This window comes from Centruroides sculpturatus, unplaced genomic scaffold, assembly GCF_000671375.1.
Source record: "Centruroides sculpturatus isolate CEXI.00-Female unplaced genomic scaffold, Cexi_2.0 scaffold1493, whole genome shotgun sequence".
NCBI classification, from domain to species: Eukaryota; Metazoa; Arthropoda; class Arachnida; order Scorpiones; family Buthidae; genus Centruroides; species Centruroides sculpturatus.
Genome location: NW_019385718.1, coordinates 87,372 through 100,640, shown reverse-complemented (window position 1 = coordinate 100,640; position 13,269 = coordinate 87,372). Strand labels below are relative to the sequence as shown.

General features: G+C 31.2%; 1 protein-coding gene across 1 annotated transcript; it reads right to left on the bottom strand.

The window, feature by feature from the left end:
- Positions 1-8,996: 8,996 nt before the first annotated feature.
- Positions 8,997-9,323, bottom strand: LOC111641505. Its single transcript, XM_023387678.1, has one exon. The coding sequence runs from the start codon at positions 9,321-9,323 to the stop codon at positions 8,997-8,999; it is 327 nt and encodes a 108-aa protein (XP_023243446.1).
- Between the last annotated feature and the right edge of the window lie 3,946 nt (positions 9,324-13,269).

Below are 13,269 nucleotides of genomic sequence, written 5' to 3'. Positions count from 1 at the left end.
TTTCTAATCATATCACTAACAAGTGGCGTTGGACGGCGGAAAGTAGTTTGGCTGCCCGATGACGTTTTACCGAATTATAGGAGTTTTTTTACCATGTTTGTCACCGTCGCAATTTCTTCGCCGTCATATAGGAATCCGAACTATAGGAACCCGTGTTATAGGGAGATCGACTGTATATGAAATTATTCAAACTTCAAGACACCATTAAAAATAAAAATTGCATTATAGTGAACATTTTTTTTTTTAGTTAACTGTATAAGTTGGCGACCCCACAGAAAGCCCGTCGCGACCCCCTTCTGGGTCGCGACCCACAGGTTGGGAACCCGTGGTCTAGAGAGATATTTACCAGTCCAAATTGAAGTACTTTAATTACGATAACGTGATATCTTTTAAGAAAATTTCAGTAAAGATGCATTGTTTCATACTTGCTTTTATCCTAAAATACAGTATATTCTTTTATGAACGCTATATAATATATTAGCGGAGAAAATCTTTTATATGAATTTTGAGTAAACTTTTTGATTCTTAATTAACTAACTACAATTGCTTAATCTACAAGTATATAATTTATGTTCTAAACAGCAAAAAATATTTGAATGAAAATATAGCGATATAATATTTAACTCAGGAACGAAGTAGATAATTTACTAATTTGGAGTTTGAAAGGACGAGTTTGATGTTCGAATGTTCTATAGTCTTTAAAGTTAATTTCTATGAACGCTAAATTAATAAATTATCACATTTTCAGATACTAGTATTAATATTTAAAGCACTTATTAGCCTTACTCTAATTGTAAATGTATTCGTTTATACAAATAACTAGATATACTAGTATGAATTTTAATGAAATTTGGTAAAATTGCTAAATATAAACTTATCAATTAGTATTTTATTTATATCTTTCTTTGTTTTAAATACCTTTTTGCAAAATAAGTTTAATATATGAAATGAGAAATAAATTTTCAACGCTTAATTTATCAGAATTCTTCACTTCGACTAAGAATTTAATTTAATTTAATATTAAATTTATTTAAAATATTTTAAATTGTACATATAATTGTTAAAGAAAAATTAAACAATCCTTTGTATTATTCTGTAAAAGTTCGTCCGATGGAGAATTATTTTTAATAAAATAAAAGACAAAACTGTCCAAAAATTTATTAAAAATTAAACAAGTTTTTTTCGTTTTCCATATCTTCTAAATAACTTTAATAAATGTTAAAAGATTTATATGAGAGTTGGTAATAGAAAATAAGTGCTTCTCGTCCTATCAATAAAATAAGGAAAGATTTGGTCGGATTTGAAAAGGTAAAGAAGATTTAAATCGAAGTTAAATAGAAGATTTAAATCGAATCTCTAAAGATTATTATTCCAAATTACAACAAATTAACTGAATAATGTTGTAAGTGATTTCATACTTATTATTTGGTAAAAAGTAAATAATTTCATAATAATACTACATAATTTATTCTATGAAAGAGCGCTACACATATCCAAGGATCTATTTTATAAAGTAGATTACGCCCTTTATTATACTCTATCCTCTAGATGTGAAGATCTATATAATAAAAGATGGATTATTAAATCTGAATTGAATATTACTCTAAAGTAAAGCTTTTAGAGGATACTCTATCTTGATTTAAAATGACACGATGATTATTTCTTCCAACATGGTCAGCTTCGTCTGTAGCGGTGCTGTGACAGGTGACAGAGAAACATAAAATAAGTTCAGGTCCTTTAGCGATGAATTCCAGTTCCGTTTGAGAACGGACGACTGTGTGGAGGTTCACTATTGAGTAACACACCACTTTCATTGTTGTTCTGGGAAATTGATTTTTATGACGGTTGATCTCCCTTAGTAGCGATACGAAGAACATGACGACACAGCAGTACATTCAGGAAATTCCGTTGCCTTTCGTATCAGGACCCCAAACAACCATTATCGTTGGTATTAGGCACTCGTTCTGGATGGCAATGTAAAGTTTTAGGAAGTTTCTTCATGTGTTAAACAACTAAATGAGGGCATTTCCTACAAAACGTCTTGCCGTAAAAACTCCACTTCTGCTTCAATTATTTTCCTCTAAGCTGTTATTGTTTCACAAAGACAATAAGTTCCTTAAAACAATCTTTGTTACATCACGTCGCATTCGTTTTCTGCAAATTGGATTCACAAACGTCTGGTTGTACTGTAAATTATAATTATATTTCTAATCATATCACTAACAATGCACGTGTAACAAGACGTGCCAATTATTTCAGTAATATACATAACTACGGTATAAGTATACCACGTTCATTATTGTAAAATATCCAGCATTTATTCACACATTACTGTTGAAACGACTAAAGTGATTTTATTCACTTGCAAATCTTTGGTTTCCTCGCATCTTGTATACCTTTCAAACTAGAAAAGAAAGAAATTCCACTATCCAGCATCTGAAAAAACATTTTATTTTATCACAAACTTTATAGAATATAAATTTTCTGACATTTTAAAAGAATATATAAAGGATTTATCTATACTTACGCGAAGAAAAGATGCCTTCGTAAATACAAAATCTAAACATTCTAATCCGATTTGAGGTCCATCAAGTAATTTTAACGAACAAATTAACTAGAAATAATAAATCATTGTAAAGCTAAGGGGTGTAAAGCTAGTTCGCCTCCTCGTGGTGCACCCTGGATAACGTCTATTCGTGAACTAAATGAGCTAGCAACTTTTGGCGTCCAAATAATCCATAGGATCTCCTGGACAATACACNTTTTGAATTTGTTCAAAAAATAATTGATAATTAAATTTAATCTGGAACAGTTCTTAATCACAGAAACATAACTGATTTGAAAAAGTAAAAATACTTCAATAGAAACATTGTGTTTCTAAATGAGCGAAGAATAATTATATATAATAATTATATATAATTATTATATATAATTATTATAAGAATCTTAAAGAGAGATATTCGTTGTTCTTTGTTTATATCTTGAAATATTGTAAATCTGGATTCTTTGTAAAATATAAGCATCAGCAATCGGCTTATAAGAACGAAGAGAATTTAAAATGTTTCATTTCGGATTTGATTTACACGTAAAACATTATTTACAGAGAAAAACGTTAAGATAAAAACTCATTTTAGTATTCTCTCAGTAAAAGAAATATTGTGTTCGGATGAAAACAAAATAATATTCTTCTAGCTAATGTGACTTCTATAACTAAAGAATCAAAGTGTTGGAATCATTGAAGAGACATTAGCGATAAAACTTCTTTTCTGCATTTTACATTTCCAATAAGTAGAGATACTCAGTACACTAGAGATGCATTAAAAGGACTTCAATTAAAGGTGTAATTTATATGGTCGTTTAAACAAGGAGTGTAAACGACACCGCTATCAATAAATTTCTAAAATATATCGCATAATTAAACAAAGCAAAGTAAATTATATCTTTCCACTTTCCAATAAAAGGCCCTTTTTTATATAATGTAGAAACGAGCAATTATTTATTGTGACGTTGTCACAATGTCTGGCTGCAATTTTTAATCATATTTTTAATTTATTTTATTTAAAATATATGCTCTCCACCTCAAATTAGTACTGTAGTATCTTGCCCCTGTACATTATACTTTTCCGTTATTAATGGAGTCGTGCCGGTGATCTATTAACAGTTTTTAGGGGAAAGGTTTTAAATTAAAATAACTNATGACATTCGATAAACCGAACTTTGTTCAGTTTTATTGAGTCTCTGACACAGAGCCTTCGAAATGGAGATGCTAGAGAATTTATCTCGTACTCGAATGAAATTTGGGGATCCTTAACCGTTCTTATCCCTAAAAATATAATTGATTTTTACTAAAAAAAAAATAGGCCTAACAATGGCCAAGCGGTTCCGTTCCCTGAACACTGGGAGTCTGGTCGTGGGTTAGCCAGGAAACTCAACGGGGCTGGCCACGTTGAGTTTCCTGGATTTTTGCACGACTGTGATCACCCAGAAGACATCCCCTAGGCAGATCGCCCAAGTGTTGCGTTGCCATAACTTAACAAAGTAACAAAAATAAAATCTTTAACTCTACACTTCATTAATACAGAAATATTCAATTCATATTTTAGAAGAAAGCATTGCAAAAGGAATCCGCAACGAGAGAATGGGGCCCACTGTATTCTGGCTTTTAACAAACGCTCGAACGCCTGTTTCGATGTAACTACATGCACTTTAAACTAAATGCATTTTCTGCGTTTAACAGCATATTTCGCATATGTATTGCATATTGAGTATGCACAATTGCATACAGGGTTACTTGACATTCTTAGCGCTTGCCAAGCTTTGGCAAACAACTACAAAATAAGTGAGGACATTCTTCCATAAAATAATAAATCGCCAAAAAAATTGGCTAATTAAATATTCTTTAGAAATTTTTGGAAAACACAAAAGACTAAATCAAAATGTTTCCCAATGAATCAGCAGATTGAATATATTGTCTTGCAAAAAGCAACGGACATCAGCGTCAAACACTCGTAACAGACTTCTTAAGTGCTAATGAATGTTTCATAACTTTGTAAGTTTGTATGTACGAGTCTAACAAAGTATTTAAAACCATATAGTTTATATATACATTGAGTAAAACTACGCTGTTTTTATCGAGATATTCATGATCTCATTAACATACAGTAATTTATTCAACAAGAGTATTCAATCTTTCTGTTCTTTCTACTTTCGGCTAATGAGTGTAAACTACTAGTGGTATCGCATTTCTGATCAGAATACTCGGATCAAATTTCAGTTCAATTCCCTGAATTTATTACAAAAATGACTTTGATCTTGTTTTACGGCTTCCAAATGAAATTTTGGTTCGGCCAGGTCTTATCCTGGTCTATTCCGATATGAGGAGCACAATCGTTCTTCATCCATTGTCAAAGACTGGAATCTTCCTCGTTGGGTTTTTGTCAACTCGGGCTGAATCAAAGTTAGCTGAAGCCGTAAAAGGATCAAGTCATCTTTATAAATCAGTGTAAAATATAGGCGAAAGTACAAATTATACTTTACTTTTTCAGCGCTGCATTTGTAATTTTTGTGTAATTATTAGTATTAAACTAGGCAAAAGGTTTCAAGCTACTTACAGACTCTGAAACAGCTGCTGCAGACGACGTTATTATCAAAGTAACCAAAATACCTATGGATATAAGAAAAATTAACGTTAAAAGATGGTGAACGTCTTTAACAAAATACATAATGACATATAGAAGAACACATATAACTCCAATTGCAGAACAGTATGAAATGGTAAGTATTCCAGTACATATAGAGTTAATGTTTGCCATCTGACGACGGCATTCGTTGTAGCTCTCACGAAAGTATTTAAGAAACTGCTTCAAATCACACGTAGCTAATCGAAAATTAAACACTTCTTCCGATAAATTGTCAAATTTCATTTTTATGATAATTGTATTCAACACCATTACTTTTGCAAGTAATAATCCAATTCCGTCAATGAGAATATAATTAATGTTGATGAAAAAATAACAAAGCCCAGCATTGTATATATTCGTTGATTTTGCTACAATGGGCAATAATTTAAATGTGTGGAAAATACTCAAGTACACACAAATGCCCAAGAACGTTGTGAAAAAGTAATCAATTGCCGACATTTGCAATCTTTGTACCGAGCGCATCGTTTCATTGTAGAAATAGCCGAAATTAATTTTGTATTTTTCGACAAACAACATGTTTAAGTATATACATAAAATGAGATATTGGTAAATAATGTGGGCAATTGCAGCTGTTGCGTTGTCCTTTCCAAATAAATCTAAATGATTTGAACATATGTAAACCGATTGCGATTTTGGAAGATATAACATCAAATGTAATATAATATTCCAAGCCACAATGATGATTACACTTATACTTTGTTGAAATTTCACCCGAAAAGATTTTCTGCATTCATTATGATGTCGGCATTTATAAATGTTTTGTATTCCGAATAATTTCAGGAAATTTATAGTCGGAGAAAGAATTTGACACGAACAACTTCTGATGGTTCCTTCTTCGAAACACCGTTCCATGTTAAATAATCTAAGTGTGTGACACTAAACAAATAAAATTAAAATCTAATGGGCTCAAACAATAAAGAAGGAAAAGATAAAAGAGTGGCAAAATTAAATACGTTTCGTTTTCAAATATATTTTCTATTAACTTAGGAAAAGGCCTGTGAAAATGGAGCAAATTTCTGAAAGATATTCACATAGAGTCGCACAGATAAACTATTCTATTTGTTCGAAGTGTTTCGCTACAGATATAATTTCATTTTACCTGTTTTCTCTTTCAATGCACAAATCCTTCCTTTTATGTCTTAATATTGCATTATTTTTTTATGCATAGNCATTTCGTTGTAATAATATTAAATGGGTGTTGGATTTGTATTTCTTTGTTTTAATAGTGAATTCCAACTTATACATTGTTAATAACATAATTTTATATACGTGCCTATCTTGCCCCATTACTGTTGCCCCTATACCAGGGGCAACTTTAATAAAAATAATTAAAATAATTACAACTTTACAAAAAGAGAGAAGTTGCCGATCTTGCCCCTATACCCGGGGCAACTTCGTCAATTTCTCTCTTCTTGTAAAGTTGTAATTATTTTTATTATTTTTATTTCCAAACTGATTTTAACCAGTTCTATAGTAAGGTAACATTCCAATAGACAATATGCAAAGCTTTTTTTTCAGTTTACAGCAGTATTTATTACACAAAATTTAAGTAAAGCTTAACATGCCGATCTTGCCCCGATCTCCCCTACATAAAATGAGATATTGGTAAATAATGTGGGCAATTGCAGCTGTTGCGTTATCCTTTCCAAATAAATCTAAAACATTTGAATATATGTAAACTGATTGCGATTTTGGAAGATCAAATGTAATAATATATTCCACGCCACAATGATGATTATACTTATACTTTGTTGAAATTTCACCTGAAAAGATTTTCTGCATTCATTATGATGTCGGCATTTATAAATGTTTTGTATTCCGAATAATTTCAGGAAATTTATAGTCGGAGAAAGAATTTGACACGAACAACTTCTGATGATTCTTTCTTCGAAACACTGTTCCATGTTAAATAATCTAAGTGTGTGACAAATGAAATGAAAATCTAATGGGCTCAATCAATAAAGAAGTAAAAGATAAAAGAATGGCAAAATTAAATACGTTTCTAGTACTTCGTTTTCGAATATATTTTTTATTAACTTAGAGACAGGCCAGTGAAAATGGGGCAAATTTCTGAAAGATATTCACATAGAGTCGCACAGATAAACTATTCTATTTGTTCGAAGTGTTTCGCTATAGATATAATTTCATTTTACCTGTTTTCTCTTTCAATGCACAAATCCTTCCTTTTATGTCTTAATATTGCATTATTTTTTTATGCATAGAAACTATATCCATCAAATTTGGTCCTCAGCACACTAAAAATAACATTTTTAATCTCCAACTTCTGATATTTTGGGAGTTACTGTTCTGAAATTGATGTACAGAAATATGATTCACTCGTTTCATTCAATTATAATAAGTGGTTTGGTAGTAGCTGTAAGGCATTTCTGATATATTATTCTGTGTAATTTATTATTGCCTCAATTTTATACTATAAGAATATATTATTTGCAAAGGACGATTAATAATAGCTTACAAATTCATTTATTTGAATGTTATTCTGATATTTTATATTGTATCGTTTATCTATTTTAATTTATTGTCTGAATGGATAGTATAATACAAAATATCTATTGATATAATGCATTCATTTGACTTTTATACTGACATTTATACAATAATGGATAACATAAATTCTTTTTTTATTTTTGTCTGATAGTACACACTTCCAATTATGTAATTCCATTTGCAAATGCAATATCATTGCTAATGATTCACTCGTTTTATTCAATTATAATAAGTGACATTTGCCAGAAAACTTCAAATATAATAAATGACATTTGCCAGAAAACTTTTATTCTTTATAAGTAATTTGTTTCCAAGATAATACAATGGAATTAAATTTAATTAATTGAACTGATGTCGATTACTTGAATTAGATGATAAATTGATAAAATTATTAATAAATTCAATTGTAAAACTGCTTATGATAGCAATTAGCAAATAACTTGAAAATATTTCACGGATATTTCTTCACTTAAGTGGTTAATTAATCATTATCTATTTCATAAATAGTATTGTGTGGCATTCAGTTCTTATGTTCTTTGTGTTGTTTCACTTTGAAATAATGCCTTATATTCTTTTCTAATAATCCATGAACTAGACCATGATTCACAATTTTTTAAATAAAATTCATTGCTATTCTTAAAATTAAGCTTTATTCATTTTATAATAATTAATAATATAAAAAAAGTTATTTTAATAAAATGTCATAACAGATGGCGCCACACGCAGTTTTAAAGGTCCCGAGAAAGTTAAGCAACTCTTCGCTGGAACGACTTTAAGAACAATGCCCGAAGATCGAAGGTTTTTTTGTAATTATGCTTTATTTTCGTGATGTATTGTCATAGTGACACTGATTTATCTAACACTTCCGTAGTTGTCTGTCTAATGTGCACTTTATTTTCATCTTGAGTCATATTGTCAAATCTGCTTCCAGTATTCTTGTCACAGCTTTCAAAAGTTTCTTTTATTTAGACGAATTTTTTGAGTTTTACTATTAACCTGGTTCCATCAAATTTTTATAGGATTTAAGTATTTTTCACTCATTAATCCTTCTTTATCCTCGTCTTTTCCCATGTTTATATATGGTCGGCGTTTCTTCTCTAATACGTCTCTTCCATTTCTCCCTATCAAGGGTTTATTCTCTCTTAAGTCCCCCTGGTTCAAGTCTTCTTCCATCTTATCTTTCAAACGTATCTTTGGTCTCCTCTTTTTCTCTTTCCTTTTATTACCAGTTTTTCGATCCTCTTTCAACATAATTGTGGCTTTTTCGCTCTACGTGGCCAAACCACCTCAACTACATTCTTGCATCTTTTTGCTCAAGGGGCCCATCTTAACAGAACCTCTAATAAAATCATTCCTTATTCTATCCTTCCTTGACAATCCACACATCCATCGCAACATTCTCATCTCCGCCACCTCCATCTTTCTTTCTTGGGCTCTTGTTATTGCCCATGTCTCCGCTCCATATAACATTGCAGGTCTAACAACTGATTTATCCAATTTTCCTTTCAGATTGCAGCTAACTTTCATGTCGCATAACCCACCGCTCGGCTTCCTCCAGTTCATCCATTCACGTTGAATTCTATGCTGCACCTCCGAGTTCAATTTTCCTCTCATCTCGACAAATGTCCCAAGATATTTAAAACTCGGGACCAAAGGGAGCGGCACGTTTAATATTACACTCGTCTCTACCATTCAGAGTCATATAAGCTGTTTTTAGTTCTGTTAGTCTTCATGCCCTTTCTTCCAAAACTTTCCTCCAATCTTCCAGTTTCTTCTCAGCCTTGTTCCAGTTTCGTAAATAATCGTATTGTATACGATTATTTACGAACAAGAACAAATCGGCAAAAGGTGGCAGTTTGTTCTAGCGCCGTACTTTTCTTAAATCTACGTTTGTTTGGTGCAATTTTGGAAAAAAAATATAACATCATGGATGCCATAGGGAATATCGACTTGGCTTGGCAAGAATTAACTGATAAATGCAAGAACGAAGTGTGGAAGAAGATATGGCTGAAGGTATACAAAAGTTCTCAACGATAAGAGCCTATCGTTGACCAAATTGTTAACCTAATCGATACAGCAGGACTAGGAGATGTAGACGAGCAGGATATTGAAGACTTACTGCAGGTTTCTGCAGGTTTACCACGACGACCTTCAAGAACATCGTTGATCAAATTGTTGCGAATTGTCCAGATTTAAAAGGAGTGCAAAAGCAAGACGAAGCATTTTGGATGCGATTTCCTGCTACCGACATTTGCTTAAGAAAAGAAAAAGAAAGCGACAAATAAAACTACACGGCTTGATCACAAAATACAAGAATTTCACAAAAGCCGGGGCATTTCATCACAAAAAATGTACTTTATATTTTGTGTGCATATATTTGTGTTATTTAACGTGTATTATTATGCAAATGAATATAAAAATAACTTAAAATTGAAGTAAAATCTGTTTATTTTTGGTCGCATGTAGAAAATCCCGTCTTACTTATTGCAGACAACCATTCAACACATTGTTTTCTTCCTGGAATTTTATACAGCCGAGAGAATTTTTAACATTTCCGCCTCATGCAAGCCATGTCATTCAGCTTTTAGACAGGAGATTTTACGGTCTTCTGAAAACTGCGTATGTAGCTAAAGCAGAGAAGTGGCTAGTTCAACATCCAGGTCAGATAATTAAGCGCACAGATCTAGCAGGAATTATTAAATAAGCCTATTCTGCTACAGCAAAAGTGAAGCTTGCGGAAAAAGCTTTTGAAGTTACAGGAATTGAGCCATTTGATCCTTATGTCCTAGACGATGAACTTTTTGTCTCTTCATTAGTGACCGATCAACCACTAAATGAAGCTCCAGCTGAATCTGAAGACCATAGAACAGAAATCGACAAATCTTCACGTCTATCAGGAATAGAATTGATTTCTTCGGAAAATAAGACTTCGAGTAGCCTACCACTAGACCTATTGTAGATAATCGCAAAATTTTTCCACTTTCACAAATCAATGTAGGATAAAAAGAGGATGAGACCCGCACGAAAATAAGAAATAATTAACCATGCCCATTAGCTTCAATAACAGCATAACGCCGGGTTATGCAAATTGAGCGAGGATACAAACGAGTACGAAGTATGCAAGTATGAAGTTTTTCTTTATAAACCTGATTATTATAGCCAAACGAACTGCCGAATTATTGGGGTATAAGCTCAATGCCGATATTAAAACACCGAGATAGACAAATCAAAAATACTAGATGACAAAAGAAAACTAGAACTAGAAATCTTCCAGGCTACAGATGAAAAACACATAACATCTGTCTTCTCCTAAATGCATTAAAAGACAATTGAATCGATAAGGGCAATTCTCAACTTTAATAAATTTTTTTAATGAGAAACCCTAATTAATACACAATAATTTATATTATTGTACCGTTAATACTAGTGCTACAATGGTCTTAGTATATATATATATTTTTGATAATATTTTTTACATACACTAAAATTTACATTTAATAAAATTTAAATTGTATTATCTTAGAAAAAATTACTTACAAAGTATGAAAGTTTCAGGCAAATCGCATTTGCAGTGATATTACATTTGCAAATGGAATTAGGCCTACACAACTAGAAATATGTATTATCAAATAAAAATAATAAACGATGTTATCTATGTATATATGTTATCCATTATTGTCTAAATATAAAAGTCAAATGAATGCATTATAGATATTTTGTATTATATCATCCATTCAGACAATAAATTAAAATAGACAAACGATACAACATAAAATATCAGAATAACATTCAAATAAATGAATTTGTAAGCTATTATTAATCGTCCTTTGCAAATAATATATTCTTATAGTATAAAATTGAGGCAATAATAAATTACACGTAATAATATCAAAAATGCCTTACAGCTACTACCAAACCACTTATTATAATTGAATGGAACGAGTGAATCATATTTCTGTACATCAATTTCAGAACAGTAACTCCCAAAATATCAGAAGTTGGAGATTAAAAATGTTATTTTTAGTGTGCTGAGGACCAAATTTGATGGATATAGTTTCTATGCATAAAAAAATAATGCAATATTAAGACATAAAAGGAAGGATTTGTGCATTGAAAGAGAAAACAGGTAAAATGAAATTATATCTATAGCGAAACACTTCGAACAAATAGAATAGTTTATCTGTGCGACTCTATGTGAATATCTTTCAGAAATTTGTTCCATTTTCACTGGCCTGTCTCTAAGTTAATAAAAAATATATTCGAAAACGAAGTACTAGAAACGTATTTAATTTTGCCATTCTTTTATCTTTTACTTCTTTATTGATTGAGCCCATTAGATTTTCATTTCATTTGTCACACACTTAGATTATTTAACATGGAACAGTGTTTCGAAGAAAGAATCATCAGAAGTTGTTCGTGTCAAATTCTTTCTCCGACTATAAATTTCCTGAAATTATTCGGAATACAAAACATTTATAAATGCCGACATCATAATGAATGCAGAAAATCTTTTCGGGTGAAATTTCAACAAAGTATAAGTGTAATCATCATTGTGGCTTGGAATATTATATTACATTTGATGTTATATCTTCCAAAATCGCAATCGGTTTACATATGTTCAAATCATTTAGATTTATTTGGAAAGGACAACGCAACAGCTGCAATTGCCCACATTATTTACCAATATCTCATTTTATGTATATACTTAAACATGTTGTTTGTCGAAAAATACAAAATTAATTTCGGATATTTCTACAATGAAACGATGCGCTCCGTACAAAGATTGCAAATGTCGGCAATTGATTACTTTTTCACAACGTTCTTGGGCATTTGTGTGTACTTGAGTATTTTCCACACATTTAAATTATTGCCCATTGTAGCAAAATCAACGAATATATACAATGCTGGGCTTTGTTATTTTTTCATCAACATTAATTATATTCTCATTGGTGGAATTGGATTATTACTTGCAAAAGTAATGGTTTTGAATATAATTATCATAAAAATGAAATTTGACAATTTATCGGAAAAAGTGTTTAATTTTCGATTAGCTACGTGCGATTTGAAGCAGTTTCTTAAATACTTTCGTGAGAGCTACAACGAATGCCGTCGTCAGATGGCAAACATTAACTCTATATGTACTGGAATACTTACCATTTCATACTGTTCTGCAATTGGAGTTATATGTGTTCTTCTGTATGTCATTATGTATTTTGTTAAAGACGTTTACCATCTTTTAACGTTAATTTTTCTTATATCCTTAGCTATTTTGGTTACTTTGATAATAACGTTGTCTGCTGCAGTGCTTTCAGTGTCTGTAAGTAGTTTGAAACGTTTTGCCTAATTTAATATTAATAATTACACAAAAATTACAAAGTAAAGCATAATTTGTACTTTCGCCTATATTTTACACTGATTTATAAAGATGACTTGAACCTTTTGGGCTTCTGTCAATTTTGGTTTAGCCAGAGTTGACAAAAACCCAACGAGAATGTTTCCACTCCTTGACAATGGATAACAAAGGATTTTCATATCCGGGATAGATTAAGGTAGGATTTGG

Coding starts and splice junctions, on each gene's coding strand:
- LOC111641505 (XM_023387678.1), bottom strand. CDS start 9,323: ATGAGAGGAAAATTGAACTCGGAGGTGCAGCATAGAATTCAACGTGAA.